The sequence below is a fragment of the Manis pentadactyla genome, chromosome 1 (assembly GCF_030020395.1).
Source record: "Manis pentadactyla isolate mManPen7 chromosome 1, mManPen7.hap1, whole genome shotgun sequence".
In the NCBI taxonomy this organism is placed as follows: domain Eukaryota; kingdom Metazoa; phylum Chordata; class Mammalia; order Pholidota; family Manidae; genus Manis; species Manis pentadactyla.
This window is the reverse complement of record NC_080019.1, coordinates 67,904,882-67,931,986: the sequence shown is the minus strand read 5'-3', so window position 1 is coordinate 67,931,986 and position 27,105 is coordinate 67,904,882. Positions and strand designations below refer to the sequence as shown.

The 27,105-nt window shown below is 33.2% G+C and overlaps 1 protein-coding gene across 2 annotated transcripts in view; it reads right to left on the bottom strand.

Moving 5' to 3' along the window:
• Positions 1 to 27,105, bottom strand: part of STAG1 (STAG1 cohesin complex component) — a 463,391-nt gene that overhangs the window by 133,984 nt on the left and 302,302 nt on the right. For both annotated transcript variants that reach the window (XM_036877372.2, XM_057498066.1), the window contains 2 exons: positions 16,204 to 16,355; positions 14,298 to 14,371 (listed from right to left, as the gene is read on the bottom strand). In XM_036877372.2, the coding sequence (XP_036733267.1) occupies positions 14,298 to 14,371; positions 16,204 to 16,355 (226 nt within the window). The remainder of the gene's footprint in view (positions 1 to 14,297; positions 14,372 to 16,203; positions 16,356 to 27,105) is intronic.

Sequence of the window (27,105 nt, the reverse complement as noted above, 5' to 3'; positions counted from 1 at the left end):
TGGCAGGTGGAATTCAAATTATTTTCTGCTTACAACAAAATGAAATTAATTTTAGTGAATTTTAATTAAATGTTTCTTGTACTACCCTTAAAGATGCTTTCCCAGTAGGCAAGTAGAATAAATTAAAATGCAATACAAATTTCAGAGATCCTCTTGGCTAATATGGATGTTTTGACACTTAAAATTATCTCTCACATACATGGAATCTCATGTATTCCATGAGAGCTCTAGAGTAAGACACAATTACAAATCCTAAGAAGGTCTGCTATCTAAATTGTAACACAATGAATTCATGTCTCAACCAGTTTTGTCTGATTATTTGGCTAGAAAAAAATCACACTTTCCAAAAGAGAAGAACTACAGAGAATTAAAAAAAAAAAAAAGCCTAAGGGAGAAAGCAACAGCTGAAGTGAAGGAGTTACTGGAAAGTCATACTGTATCCTTTACAAGACTATGAACACCTTAAGAATAGAGACCATAGCTTACAGAAAGATGATTAAAATAAGTAACATCTTAAAGAGTGTTAAATGTTCGTAAAGGTCAGTATGGAGAACACAGACACATAAAAAATGATGGAGAATAAAAGGGGCCAAGGAAGGCCTCTGAGAGGCAGTAATGTTTGAATGTAGACCTGAAGAGCTGAAACTCTTCTGGTTGCTAATTAAATCCAAATCTTTCATGTAATTATTTTAGGATGACCAGAGTTATTTAAAATGCATTAGAAATGTAAAAAGTTTATAAACATGAAGATATTTCCATCTCATTTTTTTGTTGCACTACCCATTAGTCAGAAAATGGTGGCAAAATACATAAAAAAGGCATTGCATCATTTGAGTCTCATACAGAGCAGGAGAAACGACTATCTGCTGCGGTTGCATTGCTCCTTAATGTTTTACTATTAAAATAGTAATCTAGGTATATGTAAGACTAAAAATTGAATGGTCAAGGACACATTAACTTTTCAAAGCAAAATATCTCTAATTTATATTCACATTTTAACTATTACTCTTACCCACAGGTTAGGTCAAAGATGAAATATTAGAAATGATGTTTAAAATAATAAAATGACAATTTGCTCAGAATAAATCATATCATGGTATTATATAAGAACTCCAAAAACATGATTCTGAAATGTTTCATTATAGTACTGTAAAAAGATGAAAGACTCAATTAGAAAATAAGACATTCATTTTTCATCTCAAAATTGTTGAAATCTTTCCTCTATCATCTCTTCTTTCATTAAGTTTGTTCTCATGGCCTGATAACATTTTTATTCTTTTGCCATCAGTAAATAAAGGTAGTCTTTCCTTTTTTATTCTTTTAAGACTTTCTCATTATCTTTGATGTTCGTTCTTTGACTATGGTTATGTCTAGATGTGAAATATTTTTCTTAACCTATTTAACACTCATTAATCCTTTCTAATCTGAATAGTTTTTTAAACAATTTTATAAAATTTCAGTTATTTCAGTAAAACTTCTTTTTAATACTTCTCTCTTCTTTGGAAATCCTACATAAAGGACTTATGAAGCCTCTCAAACTATCCCCCATATATCAAAAATGTCATTCTGTATCTTCTAAGCCTGGGTAAATTCCTTAGTATTATATTTTAATTCACTATTGTCTCTTCAACAGTCTAAAGTATATCTTGTTCACTAAACATATATTCAAGAATATATTTTTCATATACAGTATTTTACATTGTGTTTTTATATCCACTTGTTCTTATTATAAACCATTCATTTGTTGAAGGAACTGGGTCATTTATTTGGCCTGTACAATTTCCCATATTCTGGACTAAAATGATACCATGAGGATTCAATCATATAAAACGCTCTTCTATTTTTTTGATTTTCTATAAACTACTAGCTAGATGTAGCAATGTATAGATTAACATTCAATTTTTCAATTTTTGTTTAAAGTCGGGGTGGCAGGTAAGACTCAAAGTGTTAACTTCAAGTGCTATCTCTGCACAGCACCTTCTATTTCCAGTATCTACATGCAGCATTATCTCCCCTTTATTAATAAGTGGATTAAGTGATAGTTCTGGAAAATCAATTAGTATCCATGGTACACTGATCACTTTGACAGGTGGATCATACTCTCAACTATATTTACAATCTTACTTTGAGCAGTTGAAAATTTAATGTATCAAAGGGAAGCTGTGGCAGATCCAATACTGGTTTATGCAAAGTCTGATAAAATTAAAAAAACAAATCAATAAGGTAACAGTAGGAAATTAAAGAATTATTCTTTCTATGATAATAATACATTGAAAGCTTCTCCAAGACTTATTAATGGTAAGTCACTAAAATAAAGGGTATATTATTTAGGTGTTGAAGATTGAGATAAAATAATAAAAAATGATATGGATTCTGTACTTAATATTGCATGGCTGAGCCAAGGTGAACAGGATTTATGCTTCCACTGGAAAAAAACTAAAAAACTGCATGAAGTATAACTTTTTGATGTTGGATATCAGGCAGAGCAGGAAAATAATTTGTGAGAGTTGTGTAACAAAGAAGGTGAGTCTTACAGTTGGCTCCGATCATGGCCTGCCAGGGAGCAGTATTGACAGGGGACTTAGGCAGAGCCTGGGTATATCCCTGAATTGAGGAGGAGGAGCTCACACTGTAGAGGACAATGTGGCTAAATTTTATAAGGCACAGTACTAGAAGGGAGAGCTGCACAGACAGTGAGCTCTGGAGAGCTGCAGAAACACCCTTCAACTTCTCAGTTCAATACTAAAAGAGCACACAGATGTGAACAAACCATCCAAGGCTGGGGAAAGAATTTCAAGAACAGAGAGAGCAATCTCTGGAGAAAACACAGGATAGGAATACTTTGTGTTCCAATGATCCAGAGCAGATAAACCTTATAATTCCAGCACATTGGGCAGAATACAAAAAATGGTATTATTTTAGTATTGGGGGAAAACCATGCTTAGATTAAAAGCTACTCTGGTCCAGTTAACAAACCTTAAAAACAAATCTTGAAAGAATCAAACATTATTATGAAAAAAAGTAGATGAGTACTGTTAAGAATATAAGATTATCTAACACCCAACAAAGTAAAACTCACAATGCCTGGAATCCAATAAAAACTGACAAGCATACAAAGCAGCAGGAAAATGACCCATAGTGAGAAAAATCAATAGAAACAGAACTATAAATGATATAGATAATAAAACTAGCAAAATAGGACTTTAAAACAGTTGTCATAACAAGTATATATGTTCAAGAGGAGAGCATGGAAGAGATAAACATGAAGAAAACAACATAAAACATCAGAACTGGTCAAAACTAGGTGTAAAGAGTAAACTCTTACATGCAACAAAAGCAAAAAGATAAATTACAAAGGATACAAGATAAGTATGGCAGCAGGTTTCTTTCTAGTTTTTGATGAGTCAAACTGGAGAAAATGGATCAATTCCTTTAAAGTACTTAAAAAAGTCAACCTAGAAATCCATACTGAGAAAAAACACCTTTCAAAAATGAAGGTGAGGGGGCTGCCCTCTCTCTTTGTCCCTGTCTCTCTGTCTGTCTCGCTGCCCTCTCTCTCTCTCTGTCTCTGTCTCTCTGTCCCCTGGCTCTCCCTTGTCTCTATCCCTCTCTCTCTCCCTCCCTCCCTCCCTCTCTTTCTCTCTCCCTCCCTCCCTCCCTCTGGGGCAGCCACTCTCTCTTTCAGATAACAAAATCTCTTGCGTGGGCCCGTGTCTCCTGAGTCCTTCTGGGTTTATCAAACAAAAAAAAGTTATTCATGTAGCATGGTACTGTGCATCTCACTTGGCCTACCACTGAATTACTGAAATAACTGAATTTGTGATCCCACTCATTACTCATTATTGATTTATGAATTATCTAGAGGACTGACTGTGGATGAGGACATAATGTCCTTCACTAGAGAGAGACATCATGAGATCACAAGTCAAACTTACGCCCAACAACCCCCACTCTACACTTTGCCCCTTCTTGAAAGCCTTAAAAAGACAGAACCCTCAGTCTTTCAGTGTGCCTCTTCTCTGAGGATGCCTGCACTTTTTCTTTCTTTAAGTGCGTACCTTTAAATAAAGCTTTCTCACTGCTCAAAAAAAAAAAAAATGAAGGTGAGGGTGAAGTAGTGGGAAAATTCTCTCCCCCACAGAAAAAAAAAAAAGACAAAACAATCATTTACAGTCATTTCAGTTTTCTGGCAATCAACCAAAAAATATGAGAAGCATTTATTCATAAAAAACTGCTGAACACTGGGTTAAAACAGCAGAATTCTACAGCATTCCAGAATGGAACTAACCCCTTCAAACACCATAAACCCCAAATCAGCAGGTGCAGTAGAGTTACCAGAGTTGAGGTTGCCCATAAAAACCACCAGTTTTACAATAAGGCTTCTCTCTCACTTACCAACTTTACATTTCCCTGTATGGCCCCGAAAGATGACTGGTTAGCCAGAGACGGGTAAGATTCCTCAAGGGAGGAACAACCTAAGACAGGCACAGTCGCAGGGGGCCATCTGGTGAGAAAATGGGGAGCAGCAGAGGTGAGGCTTAGAACCTCCCCCCTCATGTTCTGAGAGAAATCTTCTGCATACATGGATGTTTATTGCCCTCGTCTAGCTCGGATTAACACATAGTCTACAGGCACACACTTGATCATCTACATTTGCTCTCTTACAACACTAAACTCTGTTTTCTACCTTTATCTCGTATCTACCTACCACTTCAGCATTTTATTAAAAATAATAATAATAGAGAAATGTGGCATCCACATATAAATCAAGTTTAAAAATCAAATGAATATTCATATTTGAACTGACTGTGTATAGTTCATAATGCATGAACAAAACCAAAAGCTGCTGAGATGACTGCCCTTGCACTGTTCACCAAGTAACTTATTCACTATGTAAGAATTTGTACTCCATGTAAGAATTTGTTCGTTATGCATCAGAAGATTGGAGACTGACGAAAATTAGGCTTGGGGTGGATTAATATTGTGCATTGAGTATTGACCCCCCTATACAGAAATTTATTGTTGTTAACAACTATTTGATCAATAAATATGAGAGATGCCCTCACAAAATATATATATATATATATATATATATATATATATATATATATATATATATATATATAAACACACTTCCAATTGTAAAATAAATAAGTAACCGGGATGTAATGTATAGCATAAGGAATATAGTCAAAATATTGTAACAACTTGGTATGGTGATAGCTGGTACCTAGAATTATCATGTATATAAATGTTGAATCACTGTGTTGTACACCTGAAACTAATGTAATGTAATACTGTGTGTCAACTACCCTTCAATAAAAAAATAAAATAAAATAAAAAAACCACCAGTTTTAATGTTGAGGGAGTGGCCTTGATTGGGAGTCAAGTGCTAAATACCTACACCCAAGGAAGACACTAATAAAAAAAGCAAACTATAGAAAACAAATGGGAAAAGACCAAAGCCTTGCTTACATAAATTCACACTGCCACCTGGGTTGGGCTAAGCATACAGGTGGACTAGCCAAAAACAAATGCAAGAGTAATCTAAGCATACCCATGTTATCTGCACATCTGGCTGATAGGGAGACTGTGCCCAAGCACTCACCAGTCCCCAAAAAAGGTCCCAAGAAGGCAAGGGTGTGGCGGAAAATCAAATCCAGGCTGGACTTGAATTTTACTTCAACTCTGAATGTACTCCTCCCTCATCCACATTCAGCACCACTGGCAGGGGGTGAAAGCCCTCTTGGGAGTTCTGGTAAAAGTTCTTACCAGTCACTGGGTGACCATGAAATATGCAGCCACATGGACAATCCCTTTGGAATCGATGCAAAAAAAAAAAACCCAAAAAGCAATTGAGTAGAGATTATCAAGTGGTTGTACAGGGCAGAGAGACAAATTTCCTAAGATTAAGTAAATTATTAAAGAACAAAACACCCAACAACACAACTAACCTGAGGGGAAAAAAAATCAGAACCCAAATTTGCTACAATGTGTTATATAAAATGGGCAGTTTCTAACCAAAAAAATATGATATATGCAAAGAAAAAAGAAAGCATTACTAATATTTAGGGACTGAAACAGTTGAAACTGTGTCTCTGAGACAAACCAGCTGGTAAATTTAGCAAAAGTTTAAAAGCTTCTAATAAATATATCAATGGATTGAAAGAAACCATATTTAAAGAACAAAATGAGAACATGACAATGACTTAGCCAAGAGTATATCATGAGGAAGAAGCACAAACTATAAGAATAGGACCAACTGAAAAGTACAGTAACAGAAATAAAGAACTCATGGTTTCAGCAGCATATTTGAGCTGGCAGAAGAAACATTGAACCTAACGATAGGTAAACAGAAATTATCCAAAGAGGAGAGATTTAAAAACACTGGGGGAGAAAAAAGGAAGACATCTCCAGAAACCCGTGAAACAATATCATGTATACCAGTTTATGTGCCCAAAGAGTCAAAACAAAGAGAGAAATGGGTAAAAAGTATTTGAAGAATCAATGGCTAAAAGCTTCTGAAATTTGATGAAAAAATTGTCTACATATCCAAAATGATAAAAAAACTCTTAGGATAAATACAAAGAAGCCCATAACTAGATGCATAATAATAAGCAAATTGTCAAGAGCCAAAGAAAAAACTTTTAAGAAGAAAAATGAAAAAAACAAAAAACAAAACAAAAAAGTGACTAATAGTGTACAGAGAAGTACAATTAACAGCAATTAACAGAAATAATGAAGACCAGTAGGTATTGAAATGACAATGAAAGTATTGCAATGAAAAATTACATTGTCTACCAAGAATTCTATATCCAGAAAAACTCTCAAAAATGAAGTTAAATAATGTTTCCAGATAAAGAAAGACTGAGAGAATATGGTGCTAGCAGAACTGCCTTAACAAAAAACAGTAAATAAAGTCTTTTAAACTGAAATAAAATAACTCTATATAGTAACTCAAATTCATAGGAGAAAATAAAGGGTGCTAGAAATGTTAAGAGGATAAAGAAGATGGCATAAATACTTCTTTTCTTCTCTTACTTTCATTAAAAGTCACATAAGACTTATATAGTAATAATGGTTAACATGGTATTGTTGGTTTAATAATAAACGTAAAATATACATGACAACGGCACAAAGGAAGGGCAAGAAAATGGAGCTATACTGGAGTAAAGATGCTCTATGTTTATTAAATTAAATCATTTTAGTGAAATATAGTTTCTGATAACTTATGCTTTATATTGTAATCCCTAGAGCAACCATAAAGAAAATAACAGAGATAGTTAAAATTATTAGACAATTAAAAAGACAACATCCAATTGTAAGTGGTCTACAGGAGACATACTTCATATTTAAAGACACAAACAGATTTAAAGCAAAAGGACGACAGAAGATATATCACGCAAAAAGTAAGCATAAAAGAGCTAGAGGTATTTATTATCAGACAAAGAAATCTTTAAGAAAAAAAAATACTAGAAAAGGACATTTCATGATGATAAAAAAGTCAACACAACAGGAGGTTATAAAAAAACAGCAGAATAAACTTTTTATATGTACATGTAATGTTTTCAGTAATCCAATTGGTTGAGGGAAAAAATCTTATTAAATATAAAATGACTGAAATTCTCAAAGTATTCTTACTAACTATAATGTAATTAAATAAAAAATTAATAGCTAAAATTAATTTGGAAAGGCTTCAGATATTTGGAAATCAAACAAAATAACTCATGATTCAAAGAAAAATCACAAAAATATGGAAATATGCTGAATAAAAATAAAAATACAGCATAACAAAAGTCATGTCACTAAAGAAGTGCTTTGAGGGAAATATAGTTTAAAAGGCTAGATAAGATGTTTATTGCAGCACTATTTACAATAGCCAAGATATGGAAGCAACTTAAGTGTCCATCAGTAGATGAATGGATAAAGAAGATGTGGTACATATATACACAATGGAATATTATTCAGCCATAAGAAGAAAACGAATCCTACCATTTTCAACAACATGGATGGAGCTAGAGGGTATTATGCTCAGTGAAGTAAGTCAGGCAGAGAAAGACAAATACCAAATGATTTCACTCATCTGTGGAGTGTGACAACGAAGCAAATCTGAAGGAACAAAACAGCAGCAGACTCACAGAACCCAAGAATGGACTAGTGGTTATGAAAGGGGAGGGATGGGGAACAGAGTGAGAAGGGGATTGAGGGGTATTATGATTAGTACACATGGTGTGTGGGGGGGATCATGGGGAAGACAGTGTAGCACAGAGAAGACAAGCAGTGACTCTGCGCCATCTTATTACACTGATGGACAGTGACTGCAATGGGGTATGGGAGGGGGGGCCTCATTAATATGGGTGAATATGGTAACCACACTGGTTTTCATGTGAAAACCTTCATAAAGAGTATACATCAGTGACACCTTAAAAAAAACTGAAGGAACAAAACAAAACAAAATAAAATAAAATAAAAGGCTACATAAGAAAGGAAGGATATAAAATCAGTAATTTGACTTTCCACCTTACAAAACTAGAAAAAGATGAATTAAAACTAAAGCAATCAGATGGAAGGAAATACTAACAACTGAAGCAAAAGTCAATTCAATATGAAATACATAAAGAATGAAATGAAAAGTTTATTCTTTGAAAAAATAAAATTGATAATCTTTAGCTAGACTGATCAAAACAAAAAAGAAGACAGAAATTACAATATCAGGAATGAATATAGCAGACATTCTGCCCTACAGAAATGAAGAGGACTGTAAGGAAATACAACGAACAACATTATGCCATACAATTTGCAATATACATGAAATGGATACATTGTCTGAAAGACACAAATTACCATAATGAATCAACAAGAAATAGAAAACTGATATAGAGCTATAATAAGAGATGTAATTAGTGACTGAAAATTTTCACACAAAGAAAAACCTAGGCTTAAAGGGCTTTCCTAGTAAATTCTACCAGAAAAATAAGATAGAAATAAAACGAGTATTTCATAAACTTTTTCAGAAAAAGAGCAGGAGGAAACATTTTCCAGTGTATTTTATGCCCCTGTGACAGTAGACACAAAAATCCTTAACAAAATATTAGGAAACTGAATCTAGTAGCATATAAAAAGGATAATATACTATGACCATGTTGAATTTTTCCCAGAATGCAAAATTGGTCTAATATCTGAAAATCAATGAAAGCAATATACCATCTTAACAAAATAAGGGAAAAAAACTGTATTTCCTCTTAAATTAAACAGGAAAAATAAACAAAATAAAAAAAAAAAAACACCGAACAAAATTAGGGTAGGAGGAAATTTCCTCATCCTACTTAAGGGTATCATTATAAACCATACAGCTAACAACATCACACTTAACCTTAAGGACTGAATGTTTTTCCCTTAAAATTAGGAACAGAGCAAAGAGGCAAAAAAAGAAAAGAAAAAGAAATTAAACACACAGAAAGTATTAAAACTGCATTCATAGACAACATTATGCTGTGTGTAGAAAATCCTAAAGAATCTACAAAAATAAAACCCAAAACTATAGCGTAAAAGTATTTTCTTAATTCTTTGCGAATAAAATTACTGCATTTTTATATATTAATAAGGAAAAGTCTAAAAACAAGAAAACAACTTCATTTATAATAGCATAAAACAGTGAAAACAAATAAATTTTTAGCAAACGTAGTATAAGACTTGGGCACTGAAAATCACAAAAAATTGCTAATAGAAATTAAAGGATATCTAAGTAAATGGAGATACAATCTACACTCACAGATTGGAAGATTCAATTTTGTGAAGAAGGCAATTTTCTGCAAACTGGTTTGTAGCTTCATTATATTCACCATTAAAATTCTAGCAAGGTTTTGTGTAAAAATCAGCAAGCTGATCCTAAAATTTATATAGAAATACAAAGGATCTATAATAGTCACAAGTTTTGAAAAAGAACAAAGTAGAAGGATTTAACACTACTAAATTTTTAATTTTTATTCTAAAAGACAAATATTGTATGTTCTTACTTACATGAATCTAAAAACGCAGAACTCACAGAAATGTAGAGTAGAATGGTAGTTGCCAGAGGCTGGCGGTTAAGGGGGAGGAATGAGAGGTTGGTCAAAAACTACAAACTTCCAGTTATAAGGTAAGTTCTGGGGATCTAATGTACAGGGAAACAATACTGTATTACATACTTGAAAGTTGCTAAGAGAGTAAACCTTAAATGTTATCACCACCACACAAAAAGAGGCAATCATGTGAGGAGATGGAGGTGTTAACTAACCTTACAATGGTAATCATTTTGCAGTATATATCATCACACTGTACCCCTTAAACTTACATATGTTTGTTAAGTCAATTACATCTCAATAAAGTTAAAAAAACACTTACTCTAAAGCTACTACAATCAAAACAGGTGGCACGGGTTTAAGGATAGACAGATTGGAATATCCAGAAATAAAACGTTGCATTCACGGTCATTTAATTTTCAAGAAAAGTGCCAAAGCAACTGAACTGGATGACAGTGCTTGGATGAATGAGTATTTAAATGCAAAAAGCAGACTTAACTCCTATATCATACCATATAAAAAATTAACTTAAAAAATAGTTCATAGATTTTAATTGAAAAGATCAAATAATTAAACATCTAGAATAAGGTACAGAAGAAAATTTTGGGTTAGGCAAAATGTTCACAGATATGAGATTAAAAGCATGACCACAGAAGAAAAATTTATACATGAATTCATTCAAACTGAAAACTTATGCTCTTCAAAAGGTATCATTAAGAAAATGGAAAGAAGGCCTTAGGCTGGGGGGGGTGGAACTGCAAATACTTTATGCGATTATGGACTTGTATCAAGAATACAAAAAGTATTCCTATAAAATCCCTCGATAATTGTTAGAATAAACAGAAAATCGATTTGGATAAAAAAAGACTTGAACAATACTATCAATCAATTTTGAAATAATTTTAACATAAAACCAAATGCACTACATACTATTTTCCTGAGTGAGTACTTCTCAAGATAGACCATCTTGTGGGACACAAATCCCAATAAATTCAAAAGAGTTCAAATCATACAAAGTAGGCCCCCTCACCACAATGGAATCAATAACAGAAGAGTTCTCAGAGATTTATAACCTATAAATACCTCACTTTTAATAATCCACAGGGGAAGGAAAGAAGTCAAAAGGAAAATTACAAAAGTATTTCAAAGTGAATGAAAAGGGAAACACAAAACCCCCAAATTTAAGGGATACAGCTAAAGCAGTGCTGAGAGAAAAATTAGTAGGAGTAAAATCCTGTATTAGGAAAAAAAAAAAGGCCCCAAATCATTACCTCAGTTTTCACCTTGAGAACCTAAAGAGGAAATGAAACCCAAAGAAAGCAGAAGAAAGGATGTAAGAGAAGAAATCAATGAAACAGAAAACAGAAAAAGAGAGACATTCAATGTAATCAAAATCTCATGTTTTAAGAAAAATAAATACAATTGATTAGTTCTGGACAGACAGAGAGAGAAGTGAAACCACCAATATTAGGAACAACTTTATGCTGATACTTGAATATAACTGAACAACTTAGATGAATGTATCATTTCTTCTAAGACACAAAATGAACAGTCTTAGATCTACTGAAGAAACTGAAGTTATAGTTAAAAACATCTCTACAAAGAAAACTTTAGGCCCCAATAGTATAATTCATACCTGAAGAAGAAATAATATCAATTCTATTAAACTCCAGAGAATAAAAGAAGAGAGAATACACTGCAACTCTTTCTACAAAGCTAGCATTACCTTGGTATGCAAGAGCATTCAGAGACACTAAATAATATAAAAAGTTAAGAGATCTATAACCCTCCTGAACTTAGATTCATTTTCAGCAAATCACATCCAACAATATATAAAAATAATAATATATTATGATTATGTGGGTTTAGCCCAAGAATTTGTTACTATGTGAAAATCAACCAATTCACATTAACAGTCTTAAAAAAGAAAACCCAAATTATGATCTCAGTAAATGTAGAAAAGCATTTGACAAAATCCAACAACCATTCCTAATAAGTCTAAGAAAACTTGGGAATAGTAAGGAAACGTCCTCCAACTGATAAAGGGCATCTATGAAAGTGTGTTAACAGGCTTAATGATGAAAGATTCATTTTGCTGAGTGAAAGCCAGAGCAAAACAGCAACAATAACAAAAATCAGGATACATACTATGCAATTCCATTTCTATAAAATTCCTGAAAATCTAAACAAATCAGTTAGTCAATTAATGGCTGCTTGAGGATGGGGGATGGGGGAGAGTGGCCAGAATGGACTTGGGGAAGAATTACAAAGTGGCATAAGAAAACTTTTGAAGATGATGAATATATTTATTATTTTACCTGTGTAATTCCACAGTTGTATATATGTCCAAACTCATCAAATTATGCACTTACTATGTAATTTATTTATGGTAACTATCCTCTATAAAAGTTGTAATTATAAAACAGATTGCATGGCAGGTGATGGAAGTTCTTGCTTTTTTTCAAATCATTTGTCAATACTTCATTATACTTGTAGTTTATACAAGAAAGAGGATGTGAAACTCCAATCAGATAATCCATACTCAAAAGTCAAGTCCTTCGCCTTATTTTTTAATAGGTAAAATAAAAATTTTTGCAGATAAGCAAATAGTAGAAGAATTTATAGCTATCAGGCTGAAGTAAAATGGTAACAAAAACTCAAGAATGAGGAAAAGTGGAAATGGTAAATTTGTCAGTAGATATAAGCAATTTTGTTTTCTTAAAGTTTCCTTAAAAGCCACCTGACAGGTTTGTTTTGTTTAGTTTTACTAGCATAACCTATTTCCTTAAATCCCAAACTTCTGAAGTTTTAGGAATTGTGGGTGTGTTTTCCTTTCAGACATGTACAGTTTATTTCCCACACTCAGCATTATTTTCTTTTTAAATCAGCTATTAAAGTCTCACAGTGCATTATCACCCACATTTCTTCTAAAAGTTCTATTACCCATTATCGAAGTTATATGTAAATGTATTAAAGTTGCCTAAATTTCCTAATAATATTGGAGATGGTCATAAATTACTAAACAATTAGCTGTTTTCTGGTCAGTAATGCAGTGAATTTTATTTTTCTTTTTACATTTGACCTCATGTCTCCTAACTATGGCAACTACCAATCTGTTCTCTGTATTATTTGTCTTTCTCTGTCTTATTTCACTTAACATAATTTCCTCGAGGTCCATCCCTGAAGATGTCATTCTTTTTATGGCTGAATAATACTCCTGTGTGTGTGTGTGTGTATGCGTACACGTCTCTCTCTCACAGTTTCTTTATCCATTTATCCATCAATGGACACTTCAGTTGTTTCCATATCTTGGCTAAAATAATGCTGAAAAGGACACTGGGGTGCATGTATCTTTTCAAATTAGTGTTTTTTGTTTTCTGTAGATGAATATCCAGAAGATCAAAAGATTTTTCTATATTTGGAATTAAAACAAAATGTTTAAGTTATAATTTTTCATTAAAAAAACTAACTTCCTTCTTTTAACCAACTTTTAAAATTAACTGGCCAATTAAACTCTCAAATGTGTCTAAAGACAATGCTCTGTTATGTGTCACCACCTAAACATATCATAACATGCCTAATTAATGAAAGATAACAAGTGTGTTTATGATTCATTAATTTTCTATGAAATGTACATTTTAATAATGTAGTTAGGTTTCACTAAAAGACAAACTCATTTGCAATAAAGCATGACAAAAACTTCTTTGGAAATGCTTTGCTTCTACTTTCATGGGCGTAGCTGAAGGTAAAGAAGAGTGATGTATAGAGCTGTTACATTCTCTGCAGACAAATCCTTTTTTGTTTACTTTTCTACCATCTTAACAGGGGTATTTTTTTAAAGACTATTTGTTAATTTGGTCGTGGAACAAGATGAGTACCACAGAGCAGGAATCAGGTAATTTAATTTTTTCAAATATTAAGACAATCCTATCTTATTAAAGCCAACTTAACTTAATAGTATCTTACTGATTAATATTCCATCAGTACAAATGAAAGTACAATGAAGGCTTCTAAGAGTCTATGTTCATAATTTAGAGTGTGTCCACAGTGGCTGTGGCACAATTTCCTCCACAATAATAGTATGACATTTGTATAGTTTTTATAGCCAAAGTTGTGTTCCAGAAAACAAAACAAATAATTAGAGAGTTTTATATTTTTATAATTACCTAGAAATACAAAGATGCAATCAATTACTGAAGCTAAAAAATCTTCTAAATGATTTTTAAAATCCCTTACCGGTATCTATGAACAAATATACCCTTAAAAATAGAGTTCATCATATTTTCAATTTCATCCTGATTTTCTTGTAGCTGAAATAAAAAACAAAACAGTAAAAAATATAAATTAAAATATTGATATTATATTTGGAATGAAAAGTTCCAGTTGTTTTTAATTCTTGTTTATTCTCATTGTGAGTAATTATCAACCCTTTTTCTTACTTATTGTGAAAAGACGTCTGAAATTACCAGTTTTCTTGCAGTATTTCTATGATTTTACTACATTGGCTTTAGAGTCTAGGTCTGTCTCTCTCAACGCATATTACAAGATGATTAGCAAGGACTGCAGTCAGATTCCTATTTTCAATATATCACCTGCTTTGGTAACAGACCTCAATCTATACTTCTGTCCAAAGCAGCTCCCCAGCTTGATTGTGCCTTTCTTGGTAACAAATCATCCTTGATTATTGTATTTCCCATTGCACAATAATTTCTATTCCACCCAAAGTATCCAAATATTACTCTGCATCTGATTAGCCCATAACTGAGAGGAGGCCAAGTTCCCAATATAGGAGGCACAACAGAAGATAGCAAGGACCCTAGACATTAGTGATGGAATGCAGCAGCAAAATAAAATACTATAGCAGAGGCAAAGTAAGAGCTTATTCACTGCTCAAATGGCACAAAAACACTGATACAAAACTACATTCAAGGTGATATTTCTAATTTTTTTCTGCAGTAAAACTCAGTGAAATATTTGCTTTGATTACATACACAAATATGACAATAAAATTCCCTCAGACTTCTGTTGTATGCTTTGATTCAGATTTTACTGAAATAAGTTTGGGAATACTTTTACGTAAATCATCCCAATTATTTCAACTTACTGAAAGTTTAAAAAATGATTTTTGCTTCATTTATTACATGAAAAATAAATTTATAAGAGACATACATTTTAGTTAGCAATACTTAACTGAATCACAGTTTCAAAATTTATTTTCGTATTTCAGGTATGTATATGAATTGAATGGTGTTTCTCAAAAATTGATTTGCTGAAGTTCTGACCCACAGTACCTCAAACTTACTTGGGAACAGGTTTGTGACAGATATAAGTAGTTAAGATGGGGTCGTTCCAGAGTAGGGTGGGCGCCAAATCCAGTATGACTAATTTCTTTATAGAAAGGAGAAACTGGGAGATACACACACACACAGGGATAAGGCCATGTAAAGAGTGTGTTATTTTTGACTTCTAGCCTATTAAGGACTGTAAGATTATCGATAGATTTCTGTTCTTTAAGCCAGTCAGTTTGTGGTGGTTGTTACAGCAACATTTATTTAGTTTGTTGCTTCTTGTTGCCTATTATAACCCATTATTCACTGAAAGCAATTTACTTGAGGCAATGTGACATTATTCTTTTTTCAACTTAAAATGTAGACTAATACTGCAAATCTAAATACTTATTTCCTATGAGACAAATAAAAATGTCACCTACTAAAATCCAAGTTTAAGTTCACTTTCAACCTGTATATGAAAATTTAATTGTAAAACTGGAGCCAATTTTATTCACAGGAATGACTTATACATCAGCTAATATGTTGTCTTTGGCTTTCTCCTGGAAATACAGCTTTGCTGGCCCTCAGTTCTGATATTAGTATTTATTGTGCTTTCTGAGCTCAAAGCCTGATAATCACCTAACTCATAGACCACCTTTCAACAGTAGGATTGCTCTGTGATTCTACCATCAGACAGCACTCAGAAAATCACTGGTTCAATGTTTCAGTTTCATTCAAAACCTTTAAGATTAGATAATCTGACTTAAAAAAATTAAATTTAAAAATACAAATCTTTTTACAGAGAATATAAAAACTGATATATTTATTACACATTTACAGAACATAAAAATCTCAGTTACCATGAAACTTACCTCTTTGCGTTTCTGAAGTAGTAACTCTAACCTTTCATTGGCTCTCTTCCCAATCATTTTATTTCTCTCAGCTTCATATTGTCTCTGGGTATTATCCTGATGAATACTGAGGTTTAAGGCAACATTCACCAGAGCAGTCATGAGCTTCATGGCTATGAAGTAAAGGAAGACCACAGTATTCATCTATGATTCAGACCTTTATCACTAAGACTACAAATTTATAACAGAGATGGTTGAAGGGAGGAGACTAGTCAGTTTGCAGGTTTTACAATCAGGCATAATTTAAATTAAAATAATTATTTTATAGAAATGAACTTGTCATCTTAGTCTGCAATATACTTTTCTCTACCTCAGTGTTCCTATATCTTGGCTTTTAACATTTCCCACTTAAAAAGTCTCATCCTAATTATCAGCAGGAAGGATTAAAGTAGTATCTTTGACAACCCTTCTCCCCAGCTGTCAAATACACGCACTCTAGTGAGGAAATAGGAATACTAATTAAACCTATTGATGATCACCAGTTCTGTGTATACAAATTACTTCCTGAATACCTTTACTGAGATGTGTCAAAGGATCTTACATGTTTACAATCAATTCACGATCTTTACCAACAAAGTTGGTCCTTTCTCTGTTTCTCACCTCAGTGAAAGGCATAACCTTCAAACCTTGAAAAATAGACCAATCCTACCAAAATCAACAAATTCATTAAAAATGTGTTCTGATTGACCTATTTTCCCAAGTTACTGTGTTAATGTACCTTTAAATATTCACTTTTATCCTAAATTTTGTTAAATATGTTATCTTCTCTTTCAAGTAATGACATAAACCTTAAAACTTTTATCTATTCTTACTTATTTTCATTACTGGGATGGTTAAGAGTGTAGGAATATTAGCAAAGGAAGAGAGTCTGGAGGAAAATAATTTCCATTTTTCTCCCTTTTAGTATATTCATCAATAAAAACAAATGTTGAGCTACAAAAAATGAACTGATCAGTTTTTTGGAGGAAATGATACACTCATTTGCAAACATATCTATAGCTAAATATGAGTATGCATTTCTTTTAAGACTTGACTGTTTCTCTTTAAGTACAAACATAAAGACATGTTGCTATATCTCTACCTACCTACCTACCTACACACACACACATAATTTGTTAATCTGAAACACTGTATTTTGGCCAATTCCATGTTAGTAATAGTGATTGCTGTTGCCTTAAACCAAAGTAAAGATAAAATTCCTGAAAACAAAATGTATTTAAGTTTGTGACCACTAAGAAATGCATTTAATGAAAATGTTTCCCTTTTCCTTAGATATAGTGTCTCAATAAAGTCAACTGAGAAATATTCTTGTGCTGTGAAATGTGGACTAGTAATTTTACAGCATTTTTTATTGTTAGAATATCTGGTGATACTCTGAAGGTTAAAAGTATTTTAGGAATTAATCTGTAGAAAAAAATGAAAATAGCTCAAAGACAGGAGGCATCTGGGGCATTCAAAATGCCCACCTCAGGGATAATAGTTTAAAAGAGCTTGTCCTAAGCATACAAAGTCATACCCAATGAAACTTCAGTATATACTTCTAGATCCCTAAAACAAAATGACTTGAACATCAAGGAGTTCGAAAGCATTAAGATCAAGGAGTTGGAAAGCATTAAAATTAACAACAACCTTGGCTGGAATTTGCCAGTGGAAGCTGAGACATGCATTGCCTTGAACTTAATGGGTTTTACTTTCAGCTATGTATCTCCCTGTGAACCGAATTCCCAATTCCAACTGTCATTGTGTAATGACCCTCCTCCAACCTTACATACATAAACAACAAAATAATCAACATGCTAAAAGAAAAATGCAAAATGGTCAATACATTTTCATTAAAGGATTAGATAGGATATAGCAGTATTTACTGAGATAAATGTTTATGAATCTGTAAAATTTAAACTTCAGTACAATGTTCATTTCACATACCAAATATAAGCAAATAAAGAGACTTCCTTTTTAATGACACAGATATAACATGGGGATTGTGATGTTTTACTGAGTCTATTGAAAAAAAACTCATACCTGCATGGGGTGAGCACTAATTAAATTTTACTGGTAAACTAACAGAATTATTTTATGAATTAACAATCTTACAGGAATCCAGCCTGGATTCTGTGACATGGACTTTTAAGTGGTTTCTCCTTATCTACCAAAGATAACACTTCATTTAGCCTTCACATTTAAACTGCTGGCTGTAGAATGGCAAACTTGTTCTAGAGCAGTTACTCAGAGTTTGTAGTCTACAAGTTGGTTTTGACCCCAATTTGCTTATTACCAGTTCATTATCATTACAAATTTGAAAGAAGTTTAGAAATTTTTATAACAATCTGAGTGATCTTATGTCTATTATATCAATAAAATGGCACTAAGAAATACACATTTCATTTTTCCTTATATCCATTCTATCACATTATACGAAACTACTAGGTTGTCACAAATTGGTAATTAAATATTCATTTTTTACCACAGAATGTTCAAGAAACACTTATTCAGTGCTTCCCAATTCATCTATCACTGCAACATGTACTGAGCATTGTTCTACATACCAGAAGTACAAAAGTGAACAAGACAGAGTGTCTGCCCTTGTAATTTTATATTCTATGAGGAGAAGACAATTAACAAATAGATAATATACAAATGAATAACTGTCAATTAATGGAAAATCTACAAAGAAAAACATAGTATAGTTAAAAAAAAAAGTATGGTAGGAAGGTTAAAAGAGTAAAGAGAGTTATCAGGAAGAAAGACCTCTCTGAAGAGCTCATATTTAAGCATGAAGTGAGGGAATAAGCCTATGATTATATGACAGAACAGCAGTCCACAGACAGGAAATAAAAAGTGCAACTATCATGAGGAAGTCACTCATAAAAGAGAAAAGTATTTAAGTGGGGCTGAGGCATAGAAATAGGCATAGTCAAGAGGTGAGGTTGAGGAGAAAATGGAGAGCCAAGGTTACTAGTGGGTTCTACCAGGATTTGGTGAGGACTCAGGAATTACATCTAAATGAGGTAAGACTCACTGGAGAATATAATGTGGGTAAGAAATAGTCAAATTTACATTTTAAACTGCTTTGTGAATAGATGATAAGAGAGTAAAAGTGCAATAAGGGAGACTAAACAGGAGAACACTGAAAGAGAGCTGAAAATATCTGCCCAAACTTTGTAATGATGATTCTCAAGTTTTTGGCTTTGAGCAACTCAGTGAAGCAATGCTGACTAGGATTAAAGTGGTAGCAAGAGGTAGAGAGAAATGGTTAGATGTGAAGTATATTTTGAAGGTAAAGTTTAAAGAATATGATAGATTATAATGTAGGAACTAAGAGAAGTAGAAAAGGCAAGGTAATTTGTGCTTATGAGGTACCTAAGTGAAATGTCTACAGAAATACAATTCTAAGTCATCACCAAAGATAATGGTATTTAAAGCCATAAAACTAGATGGCACATCCATCCAATGGATAGCTGTCAGCTATCAGAAAAGTGACACATGATTTGTGTGCTGAAAATAAAAGCCTGCCAAGATATTTGTTGATGGAAAAAAAAGCAAGATGCCTATCAGAGTATGTATTATGCTATCATTCATACAAAAAGGAATGTTATCTACTTTTATGTGCCATTCACCCTTCTAAGCTCTTTACACATACTTATTCATCTATACCTCACAATTCTATCAAGTAAGTACTATTATAATTATTTCTTTTTTACATAAGAGAAACCTGAGACACACGTCAGCTAAGAGATTTCCCAGTTACACAGCCAGGAATTGGCAGAGACAGAATTTGATTACAGTCATGCTTTACATATAGTTCAAGTTCTTAATCACTACACACTATACTGCCTCTCACTGAGTATCTATGTGCTATTACATTCATAACCTATCTTTGGAAAACTATATAAGAAAATGGCAAGTTTGGTTGCTTTCAGGGAAGAGAATTTAATGGTTGAGAGCTATAGGTTGAAGAGTGACATTTCACATATAAACTTTAAAAAATTTTAAATCATGTGACTGTATTATCTCTCTCATCATCATTATTTTTTAATAGAAATAATGAAACCATGGTTTTGGTTTTCATTTTATTCACTGAGAAGTGAATAAAAAGAAAAGAAAAAAAGGTCTGAAGACTGAATCCAAAGATAATATTTAAAATTTAGTTTTCTAAGATCCACTAGGACAGTGTAGTATTCCAGAAAACAATTGGAGACAGTGCTTCAGGAAGGAAGTAGCAGCTATGTCTTTCAAGCTGACAAGTAGGAGCTGCCCAGTGATATGGACTATAAGAAGGTAATGCTGACTTCCACAAGTAGAGGCAGTGAAATGGCAGAGATAGGAACTCGACTGGAATGGTTTAAAAAGAATAAGACAGTGAGTAGATACAGTGAAAAGATCAGAGATGGCAAACAAACAATTCTCTGAAATTTGCTCTAAAGAAACAGAGATAAGGGATTGTAGCTAGAGGGGCAAGAGGAAACAAGGTAGGATATAATGGTCAGTATTATGCATCAAGTCGGTAACACTACAGTATCTAGTTATTTAATCAAACACTAATCTAGGTATTACTGTGAATGTATATTGTAGGTATGGTAACATCTATCCTGAGTTAGTTTTAAGTAAAGGAGATTACCCATTTACCTAAATAAATAAGGTGGCGGGCCTCATCCAGTCAAATAAAAACCTTAAAAGAAAAACTGGTTTCCTGGAGAAGCAATTTCTGCCTTAGGACCACAACTCCTGTCTGTTTCCAGCTTGCTGGCCTGCCTTACAGACAGACTTCAATTTGCCAGCTCCCACACAAATGCGTGAGCCAATTCACTGAAATAAATCCACCTCTTACCAAATACATGTATCTTTGTATGTCTATATATGTGTGTTTATATATTTAAGTAACTATATCTCCTATTTGTTCTGTGTTTCTGAGATCCCTAAATGCTACAGACTGTTTCTAAAAAGATAAGAGCTATTACAACACATTAGTATAATGATAAAAATTATCTAGCAAAAGGGGGTAACCTGAAGTCATGAAAGAGTGAGAACAATTTGAACAGCAAAGTTCCTGAGGTGGTGAATAGTAATTGAATCTACTGCAGAAGGGCAAGGATTGACCTTAGATAGAGGGTACTGTAATAAAAGAAAAAGCAGAGTATATGGGTATGGCTGCACCTAGATATGTAGATTTAATCCTTGAAGGATTCTCTTCTATTAAGCAATCAAGATAATCAGCTAAGTGTAAAGAAGAAAGGACAGAGGATATATTACAGGTCTGAGGAGAAGGTATGAAATAATCTTGTAAGAAAGTGGGAATATCCATGGAGCAGAATACTGTAATAGGAAATAGGATTACAGTAATTACTGCAATATGCAGAAATAAAGGTCCACTTGTGAGAAAAACGTAAAGCACATCCACTATGATTATGTGTTTTTCTTTAGCCACTTTCAGCTGTTCTGGTGAAGGTGTGGAGCAGGAGATAAGATGGGGTTTTTATAGAGGTATGATCGAGGGAGAGAGTGGCAAGGATTTTGAGGGTGTAAAGAAGGATGTGATCATAACAGTTCTGGATGATGGAATTTAAGCTAGGAAAGTGGAGGAAGTGAGAAGGGGAAGTACACTAAATATACAGCATCAAAGGATTTAAAGTCCAAACAGAAGAAAAACAATACTGGAGCTGGGAACATAGAAGAAAAACACTGGAACACTGGAAGTAGTTACTGGGAAATGGGATACTGAAATTAAGATAATGGACATAGACCATTTTAATCAATATCAAACAACTTGCATTTATGTGTCCCTAAATATAAAAATGAAAACTAAAAAACTGCATTTATATTTAGTGATACCTACTTTACTTTTTTTTTGATACCTACTACACTTTTGAAAACCAATACTGTAACCCCTGGAAACATGTCTGATAATGACATAAACTAAATTATTAAGAGAGGTAGGATTATATTCCAACTTCAGTTAAAAAAAAACTTAAAAAGTCTACAACAATCTTACTTTCCAAATGATGAAGATTTAACCATTCACATTCTTTTAAAACCAAACAAAAATAACGAGAAAACAATTTTCATCTTCAATAAATCCAGAAAAATGCCTGCAACCCCAAATCACAATATATTAGTACATGCATATGGGAAGCAGAAAGATGAGCAGAGACCATACAAATCAAACCAAAAGGCTGAAAAAGCCTGACAATTATACCTAAGAGGAAAAAAAACTTTTTTGCTCTGTAGAACCCAGAAGCATTCAGGAATCAGAAGTACTAGATTATACCAAAGATGGAGTGAGATATGGTCTGAAAAGAGAATTATTTCAAAGTTTGAATAGTAATTAATTAAATCCCCAAATCTTCACTCCAGCCTAGGCAGTCAGGCAATTCTTCCACCACACACCCATCTTCAAAGTCCATAGGTTTATTTTCTAAAAAAAATAAGACAGAGATTTGGAATCATTAGACACAGAGAAGGAATTTGTGTGAAAGTGCAGAGTACTACTTAATACTGCCAAACTCCCAAGTGCTAGACAATAACCAAACTTAAGAAGATTGAAAAGACCCTTCTGTAAAGAAGCTGAACTGCTCCAAGGAAAATAATTACCAATACCAACAATTTAGGGACTAGAATGAAAATGTTAGCTGACTATCCTACAATGATGCCCACAAAAGAAGCCAGAGTCACTGCTTTATCCTGTCCCAACACAACACAACACAACACAACACTTACCCTCTCTGGCAATCGGCATTTTAGTATCTCATTCTCAGCAATGAGCACAGAGCCAAGGAACAGAAATTTGAAGAAAAGTTTCCAACATGAAGATAATGATAAAAGGAGAGAATGAGAAGAGAAAAGGTGAGAGTAGGGAGCAGAAACAAATTTCAGGATAATTATGATTGTCAAAGAGATAACAGACAATACTACATCAACAAAACAATGTTTAAAAAAAGACTTGAAGAGTAAGAACTCTTAGAAAACTTAAAATTATGGTCAAAATTAAGTTCAGCAAAATTGAGGAACACAAGAAAAATGACATGGCTAACAAATGGAAATTAGAAGAGAAATAGTAAGAAACTCAGAACTGATTCAAGAGATTAGTATCCAAGCAATTAAACAAAGAGAGCCCACAACAATGAGTGGGAAAAAAAATTATATACATCAGGGTACATCACACTGATATTTCAAAAACCAGAAACAAAGAGAAAAGTCTAAAAGCTTCTAAAGACAAGAAACAGGGTCAGAATCAAAAGTTGAAACAGCTTGAACTTCTCAATAGCAGCATTGGAAGGTAGAGGAAATATTTTGAAGATAATTTTCAATGATGAATTGTACATTGGGTCAATTAAATATACTTTTCAGGGATGTAAGGTCTCAAATATACTTCCCCAACACTCTTTGCTCAAGAAGCTGTCAAAGATATGCTATCCAAAATGGAGACAATAAATTGAGAGAGAGAGAGAGAGAGAGAGAGAATATAAGAATGAGAATGAGAATGAGAATGATAGGGGATCCAACAAAAGATGAAGGATCCAAACAATGGCAGCAAAGGTAAATAACTTAAAGGACATCAAAGATTTTAGAAAATGAGTCAGCCATGTTAAACTAATTATAAAAAATTAAAAGCACAGAAATACATGCCACAAAACTGATAACATTATTATTTGTTTAAAAATAAAACAAAACCTTTATAAATATGTATATGAGGAAAAAAAGGAAATACCAACATGTCATGGCACAATTTGGAGGTAGTATAATTATTGCTAATTTTGATTTTTGTACTTTTTTCCTTTTGTGAATTCTCTATAAATACTACATGTTATTTGACATGTACAGAAAATGCTTAAATGTACAATGTTAATATTAAAATCTACAAAAAATGTTCTCAATTTCTCAGCCCTCCTTAAAACTAAATCAAGTAAGCTTTGTCATTCTATCATAGTCATAAGATCAATTATTGGGTGACTTGTATATATTAAACATTTAACATGAATTATTTTATTTAAGTCTCACAACACTCCTATAAGACTATTAGTATCAATAGTATCAAACTATATAGATGAGGAAAATGAAGCACAGAAATAATTAACTTGTCTAAGGTCAGTCACTAAGATAATATACAAAAGACAATTTACAGTGTTTGTAAAATGATTTTTAAAAATCCTGATTTCTTTACAAAAACTGGTTCCCCACTGGTGTTGGCAAAATTGGACAGCTACATGTAAGACAATGAAATTGGACTACTGTCAAGCTCCATACAGAAAAGTAAACTCGAAATGGATAAAAGACCTGAATGTAAGTCACCAAACCACAAAACTCTTATAAGAAAACTTAGGCAAAAATGTCTTGAATATAAACATGAGCAACGTTTTCCTTAACACATCTCCTTGGGCAAGGGAAACAAAAGCAAAAATGAACAAATGGAACTACATCAAATCAAAAAGCTTCTGTACAGCAAAGGACACCATCAGCAGGAAAAAAAGGCATCCTACATTATCGCAGAAAATATTCATAAACAACATATCTGACAAGGGGTTAACATCCAAAATATATAGAGAGCTCAAATGCCTCAACACCCAAAATGCAAATAACCTAATTAAAAAATGGGTGGAGGATCTGAACAGACACTTCTCTGAAGAAGAAATTCAGATGGTCAAAAGGCACGTGAAAAGATGCTCCACATAGCTAATTATCAGGGAAATGCAAATTAAAACTACAATGAGATATCACTTCACACCAGTTAGGATGACCAACATCCAAAAGACTAGGAACAACAAACGCTGGCAAGGATGCGGAGATAGGGGAACCCTCCTATCCTGCTGGTGGGAATGTAAATTAATTCAACTATTGTGGAAAGCAATATGGAGGTTCCTCAAAAAACTAAGAATAGAAATACCATTTGACTCAGGAATTTATCCGAAGAAAACAAGATCCTAGATTCAAAAAGACATATGCACCCCTGTGTTTATCACAGCACTATGTACAATAGCCAAGATAGGGAAGCAACCTAAGTGTTCATCAGTAGATGAGTGGATAAAGAAGATGTGGTTCACATACACAATGGAATATTATTCAGCCATAAGAAGAAAACAAATCCCACCATTTGCAACAACATGGATGAAGCTAGAAGGTATTATGCTCAGTGAAATATGCCAGATGGAGAAAGACAAGTACCAAATAATTTCACTCATTTTTAAAGTATAACAGCAAAGCAAAACTGAAGGAACAAAACAGTAGCAGACTCACAGACTCCAAAAAGGGACTAGTGGTTACCAAAGGGAAAGGGGCTGGGAGGGCGGGTGGGGAGGGAGGTAGAAGGGGATGAAGGGGCACTATGATTAGCGCACATAATGTAGGGGGGGCACGGGGAAAGTAGTATAGTGCAGAGAAGACAAGTAGTGACTCTATAGCATCTTAGTATGCTGATGGACAGTGACTGCAATGGGATATGAGGGTGGGACTTCATAGTATGGGTGAACGTAGTAACCACAATGTTGCTCATGTGAAACCTTCATAAGATTGTTTATCAATGATACCTTAGTAAAAAAAAAACTGGTCCCCCAAAAAGCTAAATTTTATACTTGATGATATGAAGTTAAAGAAATACTTTAAGAAAATGATAGTTGTTTACTAGAAAACTTTAAACACTACTCTAGATACCTGTATTTACAGATTTGAAAGAATAATTGCATTTTTAAAGTTCACTATATTTTATGGGTACAGTTATACAATATAGTGGCATTCACACATTTGGTCAATTATTGGGCATTAGTCCCATGAGAACACCAAAAATTAGCTATACACAAACTCTAGAAAACTGTAAAGTAGAGTTGTATCTAGAGGAGGGATGCAAAAAAACATGGGTGATAAAAAAACTGCAATGGTGAAAGTAGAAAGCATTGAGAAGGCAAAACTCTAGGAAAATAAAAATAAATGCATGTAAGAAAAAATACAAATAAGAGAGATTACCTATGCTCTATGGTCTGCTTTTTGATGATGCCAGACTGACCTAAATTTTTCAAGTCCTAACCAGAGAAACCAGAAATACTATGTCTGGTTAAGAGTTTTAAAATACTTACTGATTTAATAAATAGAAAATGGGACCTAAGAGCCAAAAGATAAGTAAAATGAAAATGAAAATGCATGATATTAGTTTTCATAGCAGTTTTTGAAAGTTCTGATTTTCCCATTTGTAATGTCTTTTCTTGCTAAAATAGAGTAGGTGTTCAATAAATTCTGAGTAAAAACATAAATGAAGGGAAACATCTCAAACACTATTAGTTCTTGTCATTATAGAATAATAGCAGCAGCTTACTAAATGTCTGGCACTAGTCCAAACTCCTAATTTCTTTTAATGAGGTTATATCATTGTCTTCCTCACTTTGCATATGAAGAAAGTGAGGCCAGATAAATTAAGGACTTGTCCAAGTTACCCATCTAGTAAAAGGTAGAGAAGGATATGGATTGAGACGGCCCAGAATCCCTTCTGGTTTAAGCAACTGAAAGCCAAAGAAAAGATGTCACTTTACTGAGGCAATGATTTTCAGTTTACGATAGGAGAAAAAAGTACCAGATCTTTCCTCAGAGATGCTGATTTTGTAAGAAATGTCAATCAACAATGATTCATATGTCAATATAAAATTAACAATGTCAGCATAATAATGCCAAATAATAAGGTATAAAGAAATGTTTACTCCCCCAAGACTCTAAGAGTGACCTATCGTTAACCTCTAGTGAAGACTGGTCTCTAAGCATACTGAGGTCACTTGACTGTCATATGATGATCTTAACCACATTTTCTAACTTCTCTAAAATTGACTATAGAAAAAAACAGAACAGAAACAATCACCATGGCATTATTAATAGAAATTTTATATTCTG